Source organism: Cervus canadensis, chromosome 1 (assembly GCF_019320065.1).
Source record: "Cervus canadensis isolate Bull #8, Minnesota chromosome 1, ASM1932006v1, whole genome shotgun sequence".
NCBI lineage: Eukaryota > Metazoa > Chordata > Mammalia > Artiodactyla > Cervidae > Cervus > Cervus canadensis.
In genome coordinates this window covers 105,215,705-105,240,120 of record NC_057386.1, presented here as the reverse complement: position 1 = coordinate 105,240,120, position 24,416 = coordinate 105,215,705, and the positions used below count along the sequence as shown (strand labels likewise).

Sequence of the window (24,416 nt, the reverse complement as noted above, 5' to 3'; positions counted from 1 at the left end):
GGAGATCGACTGGAATGGGGTGAGAGCTACTTGGGCAGGAATGGCCATGAGGTCAGCTCCTGCCTTGATGTACTTCTTTTCTCCAGACTTCCTAGCATCACCCAGCATTAAATGCATTCTGCTTTCTCCTACCGGAAGGTAGGCACCGTGATGGTGGGAGCTGTCTTTCGTTCTCTGTGGCTTGCCCAGTGCCTGGAACAGTGTCAGGCATGTAGCAGGTGCTCAGTGAGCAGTGTTGGAGGTAGTGAGAAGGAGCATACCCTTTGCAGATCTGGGGGAGAGCACCCAGGGTCAGGTGACCACAAGCCAAGCATCTTTGAGGAGGAATAAGCAGGTCAGTGTGGTCCAGGTGGAGGGCAAGCTGGGCAGGTAAAATCAGGGGAGTCCAGATCGACGTGGGGGCAGATCAGATATCAGCCTCTGCTGCACTGAGAAGTTTAGATTTTATTCTAACCGCAAAGAGGAGCCATCAGATGCTTCTGAGTTTTCTGGGGCTATTGTAACAGGTCACCTCAAGTTGATGGGCCTAAAACAATAGAGATGTATCATCTCAGAGCTCTGGAGGTTGGACGTCCACAAGGAGTCTCACGGGGCTAACATCAAGGGGTCTGCTGGGCTGTGTTCCTTCTGCAGGCTGTAAGGAAAGGTCTATTTTCTCACCTTTTCCAGCTTCTAGAGGCTGCACACACTCCTTGGCTTGTGGACCCTTCCTCTGTCTTCATAGCCAGCAAATATGAGTTGTGTCCTTTTCATAAGGCATTATTTTTTTTAAATTTACTTATTTATTTGGAGAGCAGTCAGGTGGCTCAGTGGTAAAGAATCTGCCTGCCAAGCAGGAGATATGGGTTCAGTCCCTAGTGGGGAAGATCCCCTGGAGGAGTAAATGGCAACCCCCTTCAGTATTCTTGCCTGAGAAATCCCATGGACAGAGGAGCCCGGTGGGCTACACTCTATAAGGTCACAAAAATGTCAGACACAGCTTAGCGGTTAAACAACAACAGCTTATTTATCCATCCCTTTGACTGCACACCACGTCTTACTTGTGGCATGTGGGATCTTAGTTACCTGACCACAGCTTGAACCTAGGCCCCCTCCATTAGGAGTTCAGATCCACTGGACCATCAGGGAAATCTCCAAGGCGTCATTCTGACCCTCCTGTCCTTCCTTCTTCTGCCACTTGTAAGGACCCTGTGGTGACACTGGGCTCACCAAGACATCCCAGGAGCAGCTTTCCATCTTAGAGTCAGCTCAGTTATCAACCTTCATTCCACCCGCAGCCTGAATTGTGTTTCTCCCTGCAGTATGTTCACAGATCCGGGGATTAGGATGCAGTTTTGAGGTCCTGGGCTGAGGTTTTCGGTGTAGCGATCACTCTGACTCTGCATGGGGGGATGGGTCGCCATCCAGTCACACACACTGGTGCTCTGGCCTGAGGTCGCAGGGGCCAGAAGAGAAGGCAACAGGTTCCGAGTCTCTTTAGGGATCAGATCCCGCGCTAGCCTTGCGGGGGTTTCGGTAGAAGCTGTCATTTCAAAGAGCTTTAGCCTGTCCTCGAGATATGTGTTACCAACTTCTGGAGAGTGGGCTCTGATGCCTTATAGCAACGGATCTCAAGGCTGGTCCCAGCACCAGCAGCATCCCCTGATCTCGGGAGAGCTTGTTAGAAATGGGCTTGCTCCACCCTGCCCTCTAGACTCTGGGGAAGGGGCGGCAGTCCTATGTGCAGAAGCCCTCGTCAGAACATCTGAGCCATCCCGGGTCTATTCCAACACCCAGAGCTTGGAATTCTGCTGTGCATGTGATCTGAGGCAGCGAGCCAGCGGGGTGGCCTTTGGGAAGGTCAGGAGGTCCTTTCTTACCTTTTTCTGCAAGACTGCTCATTGTGGATATCGTGGGTGGAGCCCCTGGACAGAGGCTACCTGTAAGTGAGATTAAAGGAGTCCCTGGGCCCTGGATCTTTTGTGGAAACATCTGCAAACCGGGCACAGACATGATCTTTAGGAAAGATGTTCTTAATACTCATCAGCATCCCCAGAAGACCCAAGACCCTGTAAAAGGATTAAGTAGCTCCATTCTGTGTGGGGGGCTTCCCAGGTGGCTCAGACTGTAAAGAATCTGCCTGCACTGCAGGAGACCCGGGTTCGATCCCTGTGTTGGAAAGATTCCCCTGGAGAAGGGAATGGCAATCCACTCCAGTATTCCTGCCTGGAGAATTCCAAGGACTATAGCCGTCTGGGCTCCTCATTTCTTGGTGTCATAAAGAGTGGGACAAGACTGAACTACTAACACTTTGACTTCCTTTCTCCTTCTGTATGCTGGACCTTAGGAGGTAACAGTAATTGAACACATCCTGGACACAGAACACTGTTTTAACCATTTTATATGCACTGACATATTTACTATCTCAGGAGGGAGGTATTATCATTAGTGTCCCCATTTTACAGATAAGGAAACTGAGGCACAAAGAGACAAAATGCCTGACCCTAGACCACACAGCTGCTTAGGGGTGGAGACAGGATCCAGTCGGGGGTAGCCAGGCTTCAGCCCCAGAGAGTTTGCAGACCCGAGCTGCACTCTACACCTGGTGGGCTGACCGTGGCCCCTGGGCTCCGCCTCACCATCTGCTTGTAGGGCCTGCAGCTGCGAAGCGTGTCTACATTTTTAAATGGTTGCATTTGAATGATTATATAACTACTTACGTAATGTCCTAGATTTTTGCCTCTTGGTGTAAAATATTGGCTATCTATAAATGCCTGCTGTCTGGACCGTTAAGAAAAATTTGCTGCTGGTGCTGTCTGTCTGTCTCTCCCTCTTCTTACTCTCACTGTCACTCTGTCTGTCTGTCTGTCTGTCTGTCTGGAGAAGCTGTGTGCACAAGACACAGACTCTTCCCTCCAGGGAGAGAGGGAGTTAGTGCTTTGAAGAACTCTTCGGGAAGGGATTTCTGTAAACCACTGCAGCAGCCCCTGGGGGTAGATGGTTACCATTCCCATTTCATCGATAAAGAAACAGGCTCATGAAGGTAGTCTTTTGCCCGTTAGCCAGGTTATCAGGCTAGGATTTCAACTCCAAAGCACACTTCTTTCTCAACCTCCTGTTCCTTTTGATCTGAGGGAGTTTGTGTTCCAGTTTGACAAATAGGACTTGAGCATGAGAGAGCCTGACCCCAGGGCGTCAGAGAGGACCACAGTGCATGGACAGACTGTGGGTAGGGCAGACAATCAGGGAGGGCCAGTGTTGACCGGAGATAGCAAGGAAGGCTTCCTGGAGGAGGCAAGGCAGGAACAAGTGGTATTCAAACTGCCTTACACAAAAAGGGATCTTATATATGCCTCTTTATGAAATCTGCGTGGCAATTTCTGGCTTCAGGTATAGAGGGTTCTCATTATAAATCTGCAAGCAGTGGAAACCTGAAAATTTGTGGTTCAAACAAATGAGGGACTTTTTTCTTCTTACACAACAAAAAGTCCCAGGAAACTTCTTGTCGTGACAGGCAACATCTCAGCATCATTAATGTAAACAGCACCTGATTGATCCCCTGCTTGTTCCAGGAAATGACTGGCCACACCCAGCCTGTGACATTGGACAGACTCCCTCTTTTGAAATATCCCCACACTTTCCCGTGCCCCCAGGCAGACAACCAAAGATTGTCAAATGTAGCAAAAGACCTATTGGGAAGTCTCTCCCAGTTCGAATTTCCCAATATTATAGAGCACGTGTCAATCTGACACTACCATGGGGTTCCCATCTTTTATTCTGTAAAATTTCTTCTCGTTCCTAAGATCTTTGAACCCCTCCTAAAAGGAAGCTGACAGTGGATGGGTTTCCTTACTGCAAGTATATGAATTCACAAGTCTTTCTTGTCTCAGAATTAGTTTTGTCATTGATAGTCCAAAGTCTGGTGATCCAGGTTGGCATGATGCTTCAAGATGCCAAGCGGGACCCGGACACTGCTGGGTGTCACTAAGCCCCGCCCACGAGGGCTCAGCCATACCGTCTTATGAAAGAACCCAAATGAACTTTTTGGCCAACCCAAAAAGTTGGCAACAGGGCTCCGAAATCTGATTTGGCCGACTGACACATATTTTAATATTTTATGATTCTTGTGTGTAGCTGTGTGATAATATGCATTGTCTACACAATCTCTCTTCTTATAACCCAGTACTCTGGGGGCATCTCTACCCCTCCCCATGGTAGATTCATGATACTACAGGCAGGAAAGGGAGCATTTCACAAGGACTTCTAATAACACACGGAGGAAAAAAGAGATTATCAGAAAAATAAAGCAGCAGATATACCTGTGCAGCTTGGATCAACCCTCCACATTGCTACCAGGGATGCTCACCAGGAAATGCTCACCTGAAACAGGTTTCAGGATCTACTGAAACCTGTCTTGGTCCCAGGATGAAGCTGAGGCATGTTGGATGCACCAGTATTTATGTTAAACTCACTACCTTCCGTCTCCTTAGAAGCTGGGTATTAGAAGAAATCACAAAGAAAGGGGAGGGAGAGGGAAAGTAATTCTACCTTTAAATGATGCACCTGTTGAGAAATCACACACAGAATTATTTACACATCTTTGTTGTGTTAGTCGGCCAAGTCAGATTTCGGAGCCCTGTTGCCTTGAGAAGCTGCTTTAAAACAGCACTTTAATTGCACAATTAATATTTGAATACATGGTCTCATTTTATCAAAGAAAAAAGAAAAGAAAACAACCAGGAAAGCTAAAATGTATGACCATCCAAAAGATCCCATCTCCCTTTAGGTTAATAATCACTTTTGTAAGTGTGATATTACATGAAAAATTTCTCCTAAACATAGGTGGACGATAGCTAGTGTGTTTCAGTTTGTTCCTATTTTAACATAATTATTTTGTGAAATTTATTAGTGTTCATAAATATCAATGTTGATATAGTTGTTATTTTGATGTAAATATTTTAATAACTGTGTGATAATATGCGTTGTCTACACAATCTCCCTTGTAGCCCAGTACTCTGGGGGCACCTCTGCCCCTCGCCATGGCAGAGGATGTTTCTCTTCTCGCTCTTCCTCCCGTTCTCCAAGCACCCCTGCTTTCTGGGAGGTGTGGTGTACTGTTCCTTCTTCAGCTTAAGGCTTTTGTCCCAGGGCCGAGATAGGGAAGGGTCTGGGTGGGGCTTCCCTAATTGCTTTCTAATATACTCCATACTTTTTTCTTGATTTATGGTTGGTATACAGTGTTTCAAATGTACTGCAAAGTGATTCTGTTACATACATATACATATATACATATCTATTCCTTTTCAGATTATTTTTCATTATAGGTAATTACAAAATATGGAATACAGTTCCATGTACTGTACAGTAAATTCTTGTTGTTTTTCTCTTTTATACATAGTAGTTTGTATCTGTTAATCCCAAACTCCTAATTTACCCCTCCCCACCTGTTTCCCTGATAATCGTATGCTTGTTTTCTATATCTTGGACATTCCTTTTAATTTTTTTTTTGTATTTTTAAGTTTTTATTGGTATAGTTGATTTACAGTGTTATTTAGTTTCAGGTTTACCACAAAGTGAATCAGTTATACATACACACACCCTTTTTTATGATTTTTTACCGATATAGGCCATTACAGAGTATTGAGAAAAGGACCCATATGGTAGGTCCTATTTAGTTATCTATTTTATATGTAGTAGTGTGTGTATGTTAGTCCCAATCTCCCAATTTATCCTTCCTCTCCCTTACCCGCTGGTAGCCATAAATTTGTTTTCTACATCTGTAACTCTGTTTCTGTTCTGTAGATAAGTTCATTTTTGTACCTGCCTTTTAAAGTTTGTGAATTTCCAAAGAAAGGTGTCTTTTTCCCGAAACAACTGTAAACTTAGGGTTCAGTGCAAAGCTCCAGCTGTATACCCTGGCAGAGGGTCCAGAGTGAGAGTGTGTGAGTGAAAGTTGCTCAGTCGTGTCCAACTCTTTGCGACCCCATGGACTGTAGCCTGCTAGGCTCCTCTGTCCATGGAATTCTCCAGGCAAGAATACTGGAGTGGGTTGCCATGCCCTTCTTCAGGGGATCTTCTGACCCAGGGATCGAACCCAGGTCTCCCTCATTGCAGGCAGATTCTTTACTGTCTGAGCTTGCAGGGAAGCCAAGAGGGCCCTGAAGGGTGCCCATATTCTATAAAGAATTCAAGTGGAAAGTGTTACAGTCACTCAGTCATGTCCGATTCTTTGTGACCCCATGGGCTGTATGTAGCCCACCATGCTCCTCTATCCAAGGGATTTTCCTTGACAAGAATACTGGAGCGGGTTGCCATTTCCTTCTCCACAGGATCTTCCCAACCCAGGGATCGAACCTGGGTCTCCTGAATTGCAGGAAGATTCTTTACCGTCTGAGCTACCAGGGAAGCATAAAGAATTCAAAAAACAGCCACAAAGGTGAATAAAAGTTGCTCTGCCATCCTGAACACCTTGGGCTGGAAACGACTTACCACTTGGAAACATCAAGAGTGATAAAATATTTCACCCTCCCTTTACTGCCTCGTGCAAACACCTCCTCCAAGGTATTGGTCCAAGTTGCCTGTATTGCTTCCCTTCCCAGCCTGGCCAATCAGAAAGCACTGTGTCATCACATGACCACCTTATGCTTGTAAACAATTACTAAGGCACACATCTCAGCTACTGTATCACATCGGCCTGGTTATTTCTACCCATCTTCATTCTCCTCTTCTGTGGCTGGTTTCCTCGCCTGAGCTTAGAGTCCTATGAGCCCGATAGCCATGGTTTATTTATCTGTATATTCCCAACAGAAACCAGGCAGCACAAGACACCGCAGAGGCTCCCCATTAATATTTATGAAATGGAGAACATTCCTCATAATATCCCTCAGTTGGGGTGTTTTTCTTTTCTGAGATTAATGTTAAGACCGAGATAGAAGTCTTGCCCCTGCAATATTAAATAAGAACATTTGTAAGCTCAACAACCTCATCAATCAAGAACAGGATATTGAAGATCAGTTAGTTCAAAGTGATGGGAAGTGCATCTCAGACAGACTTAAGCCGTGAAGGGAAACATCCAGAGACTCTCTGGCTTCGGGCGTGGATGGATTGAGGGACTCAGGTTCTTGACTGTTCTTTCCTCAATGTTAACTTGATTGATCTTCAAGCTGGAATTCAGCATCTCTAGACTGGCACGGCGGGAGATGGTAATAGTCCTCTCACTGTTATTTTTACCAAGCTGGCCCTCTATAGGAAAAACATAGCTGGAAAAGAAAGAGATGGGAACTTAGAGAAGGCATATGTCCTGAAGGAGGTGAGCACATGGGTCCTGCATTCAAATACCTATTCTAGTACTCTTAGCTGGGTCGTTAGGTGATCCAATGTGGGCTGTGAAAAAATTCACATAAGTATTAAGAAGGGAAGAAAAAAGTTTTTATTCACTTTCCAAGAGAGGAAAGAGACCAGGCGCATAGAGTGGCATTGACCCTGAAGGATGGGTGGTTGAGTCTTTTATTGAGTTTAAAGGGCAAGGTGCAGGAATAATGGGGTGAGTTCATATCTGTTTTTTGGCCCACAGTTGTAGACAACCTGGCTGTACTTCTGTGGGATGTGCTTTTTTTGAGAACAGAATTGCCGTCTTCGGTAAATTTCCAGGTCTGGGATGTTTGAAAGAGACTTGAGAGTGACCCTTGACGGCATTACTCTATTTTGAACTATGTTAGGTGGACTTATGTGGGTGATTTACATAACCTAAATTCCCTTGTATGTAAAATGGGATCATAAGGGTACTTAGCGTATGAAAGCAAAAGTGTTAATCACCCAGTCCTGTCTGACTGTTTGCGACCCCAAGCCCAACAGGCTCCTCTGTCCATGGGATTTTCCTGGCAAAAATACTGGAGTGGGTTGCCATAATCTGCTCCAAGGGATCTTCCTGGGAGATCGTCCCTTTGACCCTGGGATCAAACACATGTCTCCTGCATTGCAGGCCGATTCTTTACGGCATGAGCCATTGAGGCCATTGCTTCTATTTTCCTCCCTTTGTATTCATAACCAGGTTTTATGAGGTTAATATTTCACTTGGCCTCTAAGGGGCTTCCCCCCCCCCTTGAATGTTCAGAATTCTCTCCTCTCACTTCCCCATCTTTTGTGAAAGTCTGTTTAAATGTCCTCTTTCACAATATGAAGAGTTAAAGCCTATATATAATGAAAGAAAACACTTTCATCTTCTGATGGATTCTTTCCTCTTTTTTGTGTATTCAACCATCAGGAAAGCATTTTCTACTTTGGAGCCTAAGACTTCTCATTAATATAATCATCCAAAATACTGGTATAACCAAACAAAACTACAGATGCTAACTAGCAAGTAAATGAGATTCATATGTGAAGGGAGAAATAAGGATGACTCAGTGGGTTACAGAAGGATTTTTTTTTAATTATCTGTAATTAGTGGGAAAGAAAATATGTGGACTCTGTTAAAAATAAGCTCTTTATTTTTTAGGGGAAAAAACCATCATAAAGAACAGGAATGCTGTTCCCTTTTATTTACATGAATTGAGATAATTGGGACTCTCAGGATTAATGTAAGGCTCCGTCATAAATAATACCACCATCTGTGATAAATAGATGCTTCTCTTTTTGAATAGATACAGCAAAACATCCCCAAACCATATGCTATATGAACATCAAATGCAGTATAAATTCTGCTGTAAATGCTTACATTAGGCAACTTGAAATCTTTCCCCATGTTTGAATCTGATTTTTTTTTTTTTTTTGCATTCATTTCCAACTGTATTGGAGGCATAGTAAGAGGCACGTTTACATTTTGGATCAATGAATAAACCGGGTATCTTTGTCAGATTGTAAAGAGCCCTGAAGAATACACCAGGAAAGTTCTCACCTGCGTGAAACACGACTCTTAGAAAAGCTTGGTCTCTATCAGAGGTCAGCATACAATGGCTCACAGGTCAGAGCCAGCCACTCCTGCATTTGGACAGCCCCTAAACTGGGAATACTCTTACATTTTCAGTTGGTTGTACAAAACGCACCTTAAGAAAGAATGTTTCTGATGTGATCATTATATGAAATCCCGATTTCAGTGTCCATAAATAAAGTTTTACTGAAGCACTGGTAGGTCAGTGTTCACACTGGTCTGTGGCTGCCCTCTTGATGTAACAGCAGGGATGAATAGCTGCAAGCGAGCACGTTCAGCTCACAAAGCCTAGAATATTTATTATGTGGGCCCTGACAAAAAATGTGCTGATCCCTTCTACCTATGACTCGTGAAGCCAAATCACCTCAGCGGATGAAGCCAAGTTACATCATTTTAGAAGATTTTGGCTGAAAGTTAGAGAAAACCCCTGTGTCTGGACGGGAGGTGGGTTTGATGGGAGAATGGATACATGTATATGTATGACTGAGTTTGTTTGCTGTCCATCTGAAACTATAACAACATTGTTAATCAGCAGTGAAAAGTGAAAGTCGCTCAGTCATGTTCAACTCTTTGTGACCCCATGGATTATAGCCTGTCAGGTTCCTCTGTCCATGGAATTCTCCAGACAAGGATATTGGAGTGGGTAGCCATTCCCTTCTCCAGGGGATCTTCCCAACCCAGGGGTTGAGCCCAGGTCTCCTGCATTGCAGGCAGATTCTTTACCAGCTGAGCTATCAGGGAAGCTCCAATATAAAATAAAAAGTTTAAAAAAGTTAAATGAGATAATACCATTAATAGAGCTTAGCCATTAGAGATTGTTACACACACACACACACACACACACACACACACACACACACACACGGGAAAACCCCGGTGCCTTATGGTTGTGTGTTGGTTTTCATAACAGGAAGGGCAGTGGGCAGGCAAGATTCAGGGTGTGTGTATTCAGTGATCCCCTCTTTGTTGTCAAGACCCACTATTCTACTACTGTGCCTGTTCCATCCTGGCTTTGTCTCTGGATTTCACTCAGTTTCAGGATGGATGGCAGTATTAGTGGAATGACCTGGTCTCTCACTTGCCCCTAGGCAGAAAGGTGTTTCCTGCCATGCATCTCTTAGAGGTGAAGGCTTCTCTCCCAAGAGTCCTGGCAAACCTTTCCTTGTGGCTCCTGGGCTCAAAGTGGCCCAGGGCATGGTTCCCTAACCTCAATACAATTGACCATTGTGCCAAATAATTCCTAGCTGTGGGGCTGACCTGTGCATGTAAGATGTTGAGAGGTGTCCCTGGCCTCTGCCTACTAGAGGCCAGTAACATCCTCCCCCATGACTATGATAGTCAAACCCTTTCCACGTGAGGAAATCATAAGGTACTTGTCTTTCTCCATATGACGTATTTCACCTAGCATAATGCTGTCAAGATCTATCTGTATTGTCTCAAATGGCAAGTTTTTCATCTTTTTTATGGCCGAGTAGTATTCCATATATGTGTGGATATCTAGATAGATGGGCTTCCCTGGTGGCTCTGCGATAAAACAATCTGCCTGCTAATGCAGGGGACACACGTTCGATCCCTGGGTTAATAAGATCCCCTGGAGAAGGAAATGGCAACCCACTCCAGTATTCTTGCCTGGGAAATGCCAAGGACAGAGGTCCATGGGGTTACAAAGAGTTGGACACAACTTAGCGACTAAACAACAACAACAACATCTAGATAGACAGGTACATCTACAGAGACACAGATACATTGATAACTATATAGATGTCAATATCTCTACAGATAGAAATATAGATGTTACATGTTCTCTATCCATTTATCTATTGATGGGCACTTACATTGTTTCCATATTTTAGTTATTGTAAATACTGCCACAGTGAACACAGAGGTGAAGCTAGCTTTTCAAATTAGTGTTTTTGTATTCTTCAGATAAATACCCAGAAGTAGGATAGCTGGATCATATGGTAGTTCTATTCTTACTTTTTTGAGGGGTTTCCATATTATCTTCCATAATGGCTGTACCAATTTACATTCCTACCAACCAACAAGAAACCAAAATAAGTGAATAGAGCAAACCAAACAAATAGAGCAAACAAAAACAAATAATGTAGATACAGAGAACAGAGCAGTGGTTACCAGAGAGGAAGGGGAAGGGGGTTGCAGCTAAAGGGTAAAGGGGATTGACTTGTGATGGATGGAAATCAGTTTTTGGCAGTGTATACAGAAGTAAAAGTATAATGTCATACACATGAAACTTATATATTGCTATAAATCAGTGTTACCCCCAATTAGAAAAATACTTTAAAAGTTTAAAAAAAAAAAGTTGCCTCAAGAAAAATTTGTCTCCAAGACATTTCCAAAGGTCCCCCAGGTGGTAAAATTACCCCTATAGAGGAACCACAGGTTTGGGTCTGTGCAGAACTGAACCCGTTACTGGAAGCAGATCTGGAATTACTCTGTGTGGTTTCAACCAGGGATTGGCAGACATTGGACCATGGGTCAAAGCCAGCCAACCACCTGTGTGGCCAACAGGCTAAGCCCAGGTGATGTGAAAATACAAGAATGCTAAAACATAACAATTTAAATAGTTACATTTTATGAGTACCTATGTAATCTTGATTTTGCCTCTCAATGTACAAAAGGTTAAATTGTTTATTACATGGCCTTTTAAGAAAAAAAAAAAATGTGCCAAGGAACCATGGATTAGACCCATGGTACTCAACCTCTATATAGATAGTAAACCTCAACCCTTTAAATAGATCATAAAATTAAGTCCATAATCTTATGAACTATCTATCTATCTATCTCTCTATATATATATATGAATGGAAACAAATCAGTGGAACTTCCCTGGAGGTCCAGTGGTTTAAACTCTACCATTCAATGGAGGAAGTGTGGGTTTGATCCCTAGTCAGGGAGCTAAGATCTCATGTGCCTCATGGCCAAAACATAAAACAGGAACGATATTATAATAAATTCAATATAAAGACATTTGAAATGGTCCACATCAAAAAAATCTTAAAAAATAGTGCCCTGTCACCGAGATGAAAAATATGACCATAGTAATCCATAGTAAAATAATATTTTAATATTTGTACATATGGGCTTCCCAGGTGGCACTAGTAGTAAAGAACCTGCTTGCCAATGCAGGAGATGTAAGAGACAAGACATGTGGGTCCGATCCCGGGGTCGGGAAGATTCCCCTGGAGGAGGGTATGGCCCCAGTGTTCCCGGGGTCGGGAAGATTCCCCCGCAGGAGGGCTCCACTCCAGTATTGTTGCCTAGAGAATCCCATGGACAGAGGAGCCTGGCAGTCTAGAGTCCATAGGGTCACAAAGAGTTGGACACAACTGAAGCAATTTAGCACATGTGTATACATAGGGAAGAGCAAATGAAGGCATCAGATACTTGCTCATGTCTTTAGAGTTGGCGTGGATGTGTCAGCTACAAATGCAGACTGTTATAGCCATGTTTGGGTAACTTGGATTTCACAGGCAGATTGGGCATTGCTGATGTTATTTTCCAAAAGGATAAACAATTTTTTAGTGAAGTTACATCAAATCAAAGGACAGTCTTCACCCCAGTAGTTGCAATACTGGAAAATGCATAGTAGGTTACACTGTAGCCCCTCCCCCAATTTGTAGGAGGGTATTTGAGATAAGTTTTTGGCTTCAGTAGTTCTCATAGGTTTCTCACCTTGTGAGTGTCATGTGGGACAATCAAGTCATTCAGGACCTGGGCAATCATTTGTTGCCTGGGACTATCTTAGGCCTTGAGGAATATCTAAGGGAACTAGACCCATTCTCTAAGTGTCGTTGGCTTTCCTCCCTCCAGTCATTATGATAACCAACTCCTCCTCTATGAATACCCCAAATGCCATCTGTGGTCACCTGAATAATGCCCCCACCTGCTCCATGCAAAGATGTCTCTTCCTCTATTATCAGAGCCTAGGAATATGTGACTTTCCCTGGCAAAGGGACTTAGCAGATGCGATTTAGTGGGACATTTTGAGATGTGGAGGTAGTCCTGGATCACCTGGACAGGCTGATGTAACCACAGACGTCCTTATAAGAGGGAGGATGGAGGTCAGAGTAGACAGAAGCTGTAAACTTTTGGGGGCTTCCAGCTGGCACTAGTGGCAAAGAACTCACCTGCCAATGCAGGAGATGTAAGAGGCACGGGTTCAATCCCAGGGTTGGGAAGAACCCCTGGAGGAGGGCATGGCAACCCACTCCAGTATTCTTGCCTGGAGAATCCCGTGGACAGAGGAGCCTGGCGGACTACAGTCCATGGGGTCACAGAAGTCGGACACAACTGAAGTGACTGAGCACACACACCTGATGGTTTTGAAGAGGGAGGAAGGGCCCGGGAGCCAAGAAATGCATCTTCCTCTTGAAGATGGAAAAGACAAGGAACGTGATTGTTCCCTGAAACCTCCGGAAGGATTGCAACCCTGCCGACTGCTTCATGGTAGACTTTTGACCTCCAGAACTATAAAGAAAAATCTTTGTTGTTTTTCTACACTACTTTGCGGTAATTTGTTACAGCAGCAATAGGAATCTAATGCAGACATCATCTCATGGGGGAGCTCTGTGTTGAGCCAGTCAGAGCCCCTCGTGGACCTGGGGTCTGAGCCATGTTACAGGGATGGACTGGGAGAAATTTGCCTCGTGGGCCATTTGTCAAGATTAAACCATTCGCCGAATGCAGCACAGTTAAAACCTTGTGTTTTATTTAATTTTTATAATCTTTATTTATTTATCTATTTATTTACTTATTTGTATTTGGCAGTGCTGGGTCTTAATTGCTGCCTGGGCTTTTCTCTAGTTGCAGTGAGTAGGGACTACTCTAGTTGTGGCGCGTGGGCTTCTCATTGTAGTGGTTTCCCCTTTTTTGCGGAGCACAGGGTCTGGGGCGCGTGAGCTTCAGTAGTTGCAGCCCCCGGGCTCTAGAGCACAGGCTCAATAGTTCTGGCACTTGGGCTTAGCTGCTCTGTGACATGTGGGATCTTCCCAGACCAGGGATCGAACCCATGTCTCCTGCATTGGCAGGAGGATTCTTTATCACTGAGTCACCAGGGAAGCCCCAAAACGTTGCATTTTAGGTCCAGAACTTTGCCCGGCAAATATTTCCCTCTGTGCCTACCCAAGACACTATTCTCATGCTGATAAAGTTTACAATTCTGTGTGTTTAGAGAATTTCTCTTTGAAAGGCATGACTCCTTTGCTCCACTTCCAGCAGCCTGATTGAGGAACACCTGAGTGTGATTACCCACTTTTCCCAGAGAAAAGGTGGGGGGATACTCCCCAGGGCCTCCAAGGGAAATATAAATACATGCTCTTTTAAAGGAGAGTTTTACTGTTTAGAAATTGCAAACCACACTATGTAATTTCAGCAGAGGATATTGGGGGGTTGGTTCAGAAGAAGCATTGAAATCAAATAATCCACTTATCAAGGTGCCTTTTGTTTCAAGAAAAAGGTAACAATGAACCATATTTAGCAGAGAGAGACATTCTGTGTCTGGTGAATTTTAATAAATCGCAAACAGCCAGGAGAGAAAAAAATTCTCAAAGTCCTCCGGCCGGCTTGTGTTTCAAGTAAGCTTGTGGTGACTTGGAAGGAACATCCAATCAGGGTTTTCTCTGAGGCGTGTGGGGAAAGGCAGGCTTCTGCTTTGCAGGTTTCTGATGTCATATGGGTGAACTAGAGATGTCTGGGCGGGATAGGCCATTGAAGTTATGAAAAGAACCCACCCCTCTTGATTGCAGATTTCTTTTCTTGCATGGCTATATCTCAACTTTTCTTACACATATATATTATGGAGATCACCTATTTTTTTTCATGTTTTTGTAGCCTGAAAACCTTTTTACCCTAACATATCAACAGGATTGAAGTAATGCCAATGATCTAATGATATATAAGAGGAACAGAAACTTCTCCTCAATTAGTAGGTGCTGGCTACTTTGTTTATTGCCTTAAGTTAGTTGGTTTTGATATGATTCCCACTATAAAGGTGAAGATTTTGAAACTCAGAAGTTTAAGGTATTTGCAAGAAAAAACCCCAAAAAACTTTATCTAATACGTTGGGGACTGTTTTTGTGGTTGTTTACTGCCTACATCGTGGCAGACTCTTTGTGACACCACGGACTGTAGCCCGCCAGGCTTCTCTGTCCATGGGATTTTCCAGGCAAGAATACTTGAGTGGGTTGCCATTTCCTTCTCCAGGGGATCTTCCCGGACCAGGGATTGAACCTGTGTCTCCTGCATTGGCAGGCAGATTCTTTATCACTGAACCACCAGGGAAGCCCATGTTGGGGACAGGGATTAATTTTTGGATGTGGTCCTGCTTTGGGAATGCTCTTCACCACTAGGATGCATTCCTCTTCCTGGTGCTGGAGAGGGTTTGGTTAAAAATCCTTCTCCTTGTCTCTTTGGCACCTGTGGCAAACCACTGAACACCTGCTGTGAATCAAGTTAGATCCGGATTTCTCATCGTGGCACTGCTTGCATCTTGGACTGGAGAATTCTCTGTGGCGGGGGAGGAGCAGGGTTGTCCCTTGCCTTGTAAGATGTTCTCTGAATCACTGGTTTCACCCCACGAGGTGAGAGTAGCACACCCTCCTGCCTCGTTGTGAAAATGAAAACTGTCTCCTGTAGACATTGCCAAGTGTCTCCAGGGTGCAGAGTCACCCTTTGTTGAGAACCTCTGATACTATTTAGGAAAGACCTTTGCATGTCCGAAAAAAGCACTACTTGTTCACTTGAGTAATTCCTCGGGGCGGCAGGAGCAGGAGTGGGGGGGTTCTTTTTATCTTTTTTAACTGACAAGGAAAGTGGGACCTAACATTTCACCAAGGTACTTTATAAAGTGACAGACTTTATTTTCTTGGGCTTCAAAATCATTGCAGATGGTGACTGCAGCCATGAAATTAAAAGACGCTTGCTCCTTGGAAGAAAAGCTATGACAAACCTAGACCGTGTATTAAAAAGCAAGAGAACATTTTGACAACAAAGGTCCGTCTAGTCAAAGCTATGGTTTTTCCAGTAGTCATGTACAGATGTGAAGTTCAGTTCAGTCTCTCAGTTGTGACCAACTCTTTGCGACCCCATGGACTGCAGCACACCAGGCTTCCCCATCCATCACCACCTCCTGGAGCTTGGTCAGACTCATTTCCATCAAGTTGGCGGTGATGCCATCCAACCATCTCATCCTCTGTCGTCCCCTTCTTCTCCCACCTTCAATCTTTCCCAGCATCAGGGTCTTTTCCAGTGAGTCAGTTCTTCACATCAGGTGGCCAAAGTATTGGAGTTTTAGCTTCAACATCAGTCCTTCCAATGAATATTCAGGACAGATTTCCTTTAGGATGGACCAGTTGGATCTCCTTGCAGTCCGAGGGTCTCTCAAGAGTCTTCTCCAACACCACAGTTCAAAAGCATCAATTCTTTGGCACTCAGCTTTCTTTATAATCCAACTCTCACATCCATACATGATTACTGGAAAAACCATAGCTTTGACTAGAAGGACCTTTGTTGGCAAACTAATGTCTCTGCTTTTTAATATGCTTTCTAGGTTGATCATAGCTTTTCTTCCAAGGAGCAAGCGTCTTTTAATTTCATGTCTGCAGTCACCATCTGCATGATCTCAGAGCCCACATCACCGATGTGAAACTTGAACCAAAAAGAAGGCTGAGCGCTGAAGAATTGATGCATTTGACTTGTGGAGAAAATTCTTGAGAGTCTCTTGGACTGCGAGGAGATGAACCCAGTAAGTCCTAAAGGAAATCAACCCTGAATATTCACTGGACTATTGCTGAAGCTGAATCTCCAATATTTTGGCCACCTGATTGGAAGAGCTGACTCTTTGTAGAAGACCCTGATGCTGCAGAAGATTGAAGGCAAAAGGAGAAGGGAGCGGCAGAGGATAAGATGGTTAGACAGCATCATTGACTCAATGGACATGAGTTTGAGCAAATTCCAGGAGGTGGTGGAGGACTGGAGCCTGGTGGGCTATGGTCCATGGGGTTGCAAAGAGTCCGACTCATCTTAGTAACTGAAAAAAACAACAACTACCTTATTAGCATCCATCACCTACCACATTTAGAGAAATATCAGGCCCCAATCTGCCTTCCTAGACCAACTCCCCCCTCCTCACACACCCAGGTCCTGAGCTTCCCCTTCACTGACCCTTTCCTCATGCCACCCACCCCCCTCCTGGAATCCTTCCCCTATTCCACTCACCCTCCCAAGATCCAATCCATCCTTCACGTCACAGCTCAGAGAGAATCAACGCTAAAGAATCCATCTCGGTTAACACATCCCAAAGTGAGCATCACAATGAAGGTGGCACATTGTGTTGGCTAAAGGGCCATTTCCCCTGGGGGTGTTCTGTCTGGGTGCTAAGTGACAGGGACATCTCCTGCGTTCACTATCTCAGAATCTCAAAAACTCAATTTCCGGCAGCGGCTTCGCAGGAGAGTTCTCTGATGAGCAGCTGATGGAGGACACAATATCCCCAACACTGACAGGCAAGCACAGATAAAGAAAATGGATAAACAGGCAGGGCGACAGCAAATGAACGTGCTGTCAGCTAGGAGGCCAGATATAAAGGTGCAGCTGTCAACTTCTCTCCTCTTCCCCTCTCCACGTCCTTAGGAAACCAGCCCTGGACTTTTCCAGGGGTATTGTTTCAGATCAGTAAAAATGACTCAATCATCCTATCTTTCTGGGAGAAGCTGCTGTGAGCAGATGAGCCAGAATTAGAGGGTGGATATCTGTCTGTGCTTCACTAGGGCAAGACAATCAGGAGATAGTTTTCTTGTAATCAGCAGATAGAGTGTCAGGAGAGAAATACCACAAAGGCTGGTAATCACCTCTGCTTCCTTAATCCTCTAGATCAGGGCTCCCCAAAATGTAGGATGAGCTTGAGAGATGCACGTGGTGTCACAGCACCTGAGGGCACAGATGGGCTTTGGACAACTCTAGGGAGGCCATTCTCATGAGTGTCTACGAGGTTGGCTGTTGGAGGTACATCTACAAGATGGGGAAATGCCTGAGTCTCACCAATGAGAAAGTGAGTCCCTTTTCAAGTCTTTTTGAATTATTCTAATTCCATCAAGGAGAAAGTTCACGTTGGTGTCACTGTATCTTTTTAGTTTCTTACACTTGATAACCTCTTGATATTTGTTAACTATCCCATTGGGTGTTGCTACATTAAAAAACCACCCCATATTAAGAGACTTAGTTCACTTGTCATTTCATATAAGTTTTGGAGTGACTGACCTTGGCGGGACTTGGCTAATTTTGGCTGGGCTCTCTCTCTCTTGTTTGGCGGTAGCTGCAGGCTGTGGATTGGCTGATCTGGGATGGCCTCCTTGGAGATAACTCTCCTCTCCTCCACATGGTCCCTTATCCTGCAGTAGTCTAGCCTAGGCGTGTTCTTTTGGGTGCTGGCAGGAGTCCAAAAGAAAGTTAGTGCAAGTGTGCAATGCCTCTTGAGACCTGGCTTTGGGATTAGCACATTGTCACTTCTGCCATAATCTGCTGGTCAAAGAAAATCCAGGGCCAAGCTAAATTCAAGGAGTGGGGCAATGGACTTCTAATTTTGAAGGGAAAATTGCAAAGTCACACATAAAAGGTATAGATATAAGAAGAGAATGGGGGCCATTTTGTAATTGTTCTACTACAGGTACTACTGGATTCAATACAATGAATCTATCCACTAGTGTACCCATCCTTCCATCCATCTGCCTGTCCATCCAACCATTGACCCCTCCATCCATCTAAAGATTTATCCAGCCATCAACCCATCCATCCAACCACTGATCCATCCAACCACCCAAACATTCATGCAGCCATTGATCCATCCATTGATCCATCCATCCATCCATCTATCTATGGAAACCAAAACTATCCAAGAAGGTACAGACTTGCCTGAGATCACTGTTGACTAGATCAACTCTAGATCTCTATAGTCAAACTTCATCTTTAACCACTAGGTTACACCCGACACTCCTGTCTTTAAAATGTCTGTCTCTTTTTGGCTCAAGTTAAATCTCTCATGAGCAGGAAAACTTCAGATCTAGGTTTAGCAGGAAGATATGAGCCAGGCACTTTTTGATCTATGTGAAGGATAAAGAGAGACTTAAATAATGGAAGAAGCCTAAGAGAGGAGACAACAAGACAGCAAGCCCACTCCAGCTTTATTTTCTCAAAAATAAACTCAGTATTTGCTTAAAAGCAAAAGTTCATTTTTAAGGATGTTTTTAAAGATAAAAAGACAGAAAAGGAGAGAAAAGAAATTTTATGTGCAAGAGAGTGGAGAATGGTGAGCAAGCTTGTTGACAAGCTTCCCTGTTGTGGAATACACCCTACACAGATGGACCTTAGAATCCTTGCTCCATTTCTTCAGAGAGTCCTTGGCCCACCATCTTTTCCAAACAAATGAGTCTCTAAATCTCTACACTTCATGGTTTAAAAGCTTTTTTGGAAAGGGATGAATACATCAGAATAAAAGCATCAGATGTAGCAATTAGTCTATTGGTTTTGACACAATTCTACAAGTTGCTTTGAGTCAGTGATTTTCTTTAAAGACATAGAGTTAGAACTGTTTCTGGAATGTTGTGCAGGGTCTTTTGCGAGTGTTTTAACGTGGTCCCGAAATGAGTGAGTTAAAGTGGGAGCAGCAAAACATCCCTAAAGAGAGAGGGACAAAGTACCCATGTTGCTGGTGACCTCAGATCAACGCCTCTGGGCAAAGAACAGGGATGGAAGCTATTTCTTTGAAAAGCCATCTTGACAACTCAAGTCCTTTTGGCTGCAGTACCAAAGGCAGCTTTGATCTGCTAGCCAATGTCCCCACTGGGAAAAGGATTAGGGGTACTTCCAGAGGAGAGAGGCATGGGGTAACCTCATAGGCTGAATGGGCTGTGCTGGCTGCAGTTTGAGGCAGGGGCAGAAGGGGAGGTTGGAGCATCAGTGGAGAGAGAGGAACACCTGTCTTCTCTCTCAATATATGAATGGGGGCTTATGTGGATTTTCTGGTCTGGTTTTGAAAGATAAGAGTCAGTCAAGAGGCTTTCCTGGTCTTTTCAAAGTTAGCATTTGGGGAACTGTAACCTCTTATGCCCCAGGTCAATAGTGAGTCCTCAGTGGAGCCCCAGCAGTGTAAGTGTAAGCCCAAGGGGAAGTTTTAGAGCACAATCTTCAATCAACAAGGAGGTGGCTGGTTATACTGCTAATGATGGAGGCAATGAACAAAGAAAGACAGGAAGACAGGGATGACGTGTTGCTCTTTCTGGCTCATTGTTGAACCTTCAACCTCCAGTGTACATTGACTTACCCAGCTGAAGATTCTAAATCTGCTTTTTCACACTCAAATGCACCTAAGGGTCCAGCAGGAAATGTCACTGAGCAAGGCAGTCTGCTGTGTATCTTCTCTTACTGTTGCCAGATGGGCAGACAGCCTGCATCCTGCCACTTCCTCCCATACGTGCGAAGCTAAAAACCCAGATACTCCTCAGTTTTTTATACACATATTTTTAATACATTCTTTTTTTTTCATAGTCTTTTCCATTATGGTTTATCACAGGATATCAAATATAGTCCCCTGAGCTGTACAGTAGGACCTTGTTTATCCATTCTAAATGTACTATTTTGCATCTGCCAACCCCAGACTCCCATCCCATCCTTGTTGCCCTCCCCACCTTGGCAACCACAAGCCTGTTCTCTATGCCTGTGACTCTATTTCTGTTTCACGTGGGTGCTTAATCACTCAGTCATGTCCGAGTCTTTGCAACCCTGTGGACTATACACTGCCAGGCTCCTCTGTCCATGGGGATTCTCCAGGCAAGGATGCTGGGGTAGGTTGTCATGTCCTCCTTCAGGGGATCTTCCCAACCCAGGGATCAAACCCAGGTCTCCCGCATTGCAGGTGGATTTTTTTACCGTCTGAGCCACCAGGGAAGCCCATGAATACTGGAGTGAGTAGCCTATCCCTTCTCCAGGGGGTCTTCCTGACCCAGGACTTGAACTGCGGTCTCCTGCATGGCAGGTGGATTCTTTACCAGCTGAGCTACCAGGGAGAAACCCTTCTGTTTCATAGATAAGTTCATTGTAGATTTCACATATGCGTGATATCATATGGTATTTGTCTTTCTCTTTCTGACTTGCTTCACTTATTTTGATCATCTCTAGTTGCATCTATGTTGCTGCAAATGGCATTATTTCATTTTTGGCAGTTGAGTAGTATTCCATTTTATATATGTACTATATGTTTTTTATTGGATAAAGTAATAAATTTAAAATTTTATAGTTGCTTTACACTACTATGTCAGTTTCTGCTGTACAACAAAGCCGAACAGCCGTGTGTGTGTGTGTGTGTGTGTGTGTGTATCCTCTCTGACAAACCTAGACAGTATATTGAAAAGCAGAGACATTATTCTGCCAACAGAGGTCCATACAGTCAAGGCTGTGGTCTTCCCAGTGGTCATGTACAGCTGTGAGAGCTGGACTGTAAAAGAAGGCAGAATGCCAAAGAATTGATGCCTTCAAACTGTGGTGCTGGAGAAGACTCCTGAAAGTCCCTTGGACAGCAAGGAAATCAAACCACTCAATCTTAAGGGAATCCTTCTTGGAAGGATTGATGCAGAAGCTGAAGCTCCAATATTTTGGTGATCTGATGCAAACAGCTGACTCATTGGAAAAGTCCCTGATGCTGGGAAAGATTGAGGGCAGAAGGAGAAGAGGGTGTCAGAAGATAAGATGACTGGATGGAATTACCAATGCAATGAACATGAACTTGGGCAAACTTTGGAAGGTGGTAAGGAACAGGGAGGCCTGGTGTGCTGCAGTCCACGGGGTTGCAAATAGTCGGACACAACTGGGCGACTGAACAACAGCAGTCCTCTCTTTTTCAGATTCTCTTCCCATTTACATAACCGTGGAGCAGTGAGTAGAGTTCCCTGCGCTTTACACTAGGTTCTCAGTAGCTATCACTCTCCAGTTTTAAAAAATGGTTCCCATTCATAACCATCATTTAAAAATGATGGTTTTTAAACGTAAAAAAAGCTGTGGGCAAAATGGAACCTACCTGCCAGCTGAGTTGAGCACCTTAAGTGAATAGTTTGCAGTGTCTCCCAGTTTGCTGTTTTCTCTTTTGACATTGTTTATGATATATGTGGCTTTGTGAAAGGTTTTCTCAATTTTTATATAGGGATGGTTATCATTCATCTTTATATAGGGATGGCTAAATTTCATTCTGAGTTTGGATCATAATTAGAAATCTTTCCCTAGACCCAGGTTATAGAGGAAATCACCCATTCTTTCATTCAGTACCAAAAATTGTCATTTTCTTACATCTAGATCACTCATATATTTGAAGGGTATTCTCATGTTTGGTGTGAGGTACAGACCTAATGTTATTTTTCTGCCAAATGGCTGGCCAATTGTCCGAGCACCATTTATTAAAAAGTCTGTCTTTACCTCATGATTTCTGGTTCTACCTTTATCACATACTAAATTTTAGATGTACAGGAGCTTATTTATGAACTACTCTATTCTATTGGTCTGTTTTTCTCTTCAGGTACCAGTGTCATTAAACATATTTGAAACTCACGCAAGTTATTCACAAATATTTCCCACTTTACCCTCATAAGTTACTTGCTAGCTTTCTGTCAGATCAATCTCCATGTATTCGCCACCATTCAACAATTCTTAATGTACAAAAATCTCCTTTTTTTAAAAGAGTGGAACTGTGAATTTTATTTTATCATATTTATTTTATTTTATTTGGCTTCACCATGCAGCATGTGGGATCTTGGTTCCCTGACTGGGGATCAAACTCATGCCCCCTTCAGTGGAAGCATGGAGCCTTAACCACTGGACCACCAGGGAGGTCCCCCAAATCTCTCTTTCATAGATTTCAACCAATTCAAAATTTTGGAGCATGTGATCATTTACTGGATGAGCCTCAAAGGAACCTGAAAATTCTAGACAAGTGGGCTGCAAAATGTTTGGACTTCCCCTGTGGCTCAATGATAAAGAATTCACCTACACTGCAGGAGACAATGCAAGAGAGGTGGGTTGGATCCCTGAGTCAGGAAGATCCCCTAGAGGAGGACCTGGAAAGCCACTCCAGCATTCTTGCTTGGTGGGCTACATTCCATATGGTTGAAAAGAATCCAGCATGCCTGAATCAACTGAACAAGCGGCTTAACCCCTCATTTCTAAATTGCTTGTTAATTTCCTCGTGTTGCCAAATGACCTCTAAGGAGCCCAGAAATCACCCCATCTTTGTCTTTTTCTTTTCTTTCCTTCCCCTCTGCAGTGATTGAGGGCCGTGGGCTCACAGAGAACATCCAGCGATTTTCCTCGCTGCCCCCTTATCTGCCTGTGACTTACCAGGTGCTCAGAGCAGAGACCTCTTTCTTCCTAAAGGAAACCAACCAGGACTTAACACGCAACTCCAGCCTGCAGTCCCGGGTCGAGTCCTTCTTCCTCTACAAAGCCAAACGGCCGCCGATCTTAAATGCCAGCTATGGGCCTTTCTCAGTGGAAAAGGTCGTGCCCCTGGAATTGATGTCGACTTCCAACTTTTTAGGTCCCACCGACAAGGTGGGTTTCAACTGGAAGCTGAAGGCGCACATCCTGCGGGACAAGATCTACCTGAGCCGGCCCCGCGTGCAGGTGCTGTTCCACCTGGTGGGCAGGGACTGGGACGACCCCGGCCCCGCGCAGAGCCTGCCCTGCCTGCGGGTGTTCGCCTTCCGGGAGACCCGGGAGGTGCGGGGCAGCTGCCGGCTGCGGGGGGCCCTGGGGCTGTGCGTGGCGCAGCTGGAGCTCCCGGCCAGCTGGTTCGGCACCCCCAGCGTGGTGGCCGGGAGGAAGAAGGCGCCAGAGCCCACCGAGGGCAGCCCTGTGGAGCTCTACTATGCCTTGCAGCCCGGGGACGAGCGCGGAGACTGCCCCGGGGGCGACGTCCGCAAGGGCAATGCCATCCGCCCCGGGAAGGATGGACTGCAGGAGAGCACGTCGCACTTGCAGAGGATCGGCGCCGTGGGTCTCTACCGCGCTCAGGACAGTGCCCAGCTCAGCGAGCTGCGTCTAGACGGCAACGTGGCCATCTGGCTGCCCTCCAGGCCCGTCAAGCAGGGAGATGTGGTCACTGCCTATGTCACTGTGGCCAGCAATTCCACCGTGGACTTCTTCATCTTGAGGTAGGTCTGCACTTGAGGTAGGCTTAGGCGCCCCTGGGAGGACACTGGATGGGAAGTTGGGGTGTATATACCAGAAGATTCCATTTTCACCACCTTCAGGGACCCTCCTGCTTCACACTGGAAGCTAGTTTCTGCACCTGCCTGCATGCTTTCAGCAGCTGCACTGTATATATTAGGAGGTGGGAGAAAATGGGCCGAAATTGCACCCGAAAGAAACAAGACTAAATTAATCACTCTCTTTTGACCTTGAATTACCACTGAACTTGAAGAGGGATTTAATTTTTTTGGGGGGAGGCATAAAC

At 44.7% G+C, this 24,416-nt stretch overlaps 1 protein-coding gene across 1 annotated transcript in view; it reads left to right on the top strand.

The window, feature by feature from the left end:
* Positions 1-24,416, top strand: part of TMEM132C (transmembrane protein 132C) — a 452,167-nt gene that overhangs the window by 134,911 nt on the left and 292,840 nt on the right. Inside the window, exon 2 of the mRNA XM_043489026.1 lies at positions 23,226-24,114. Coding sequence (XP_043344961.1) covers positions 23,226-24,114 — 889 coding nt within the window. The remainder of the gene's footprint in view (positions 1-23,225; positions 24,115-24,416) is intronic.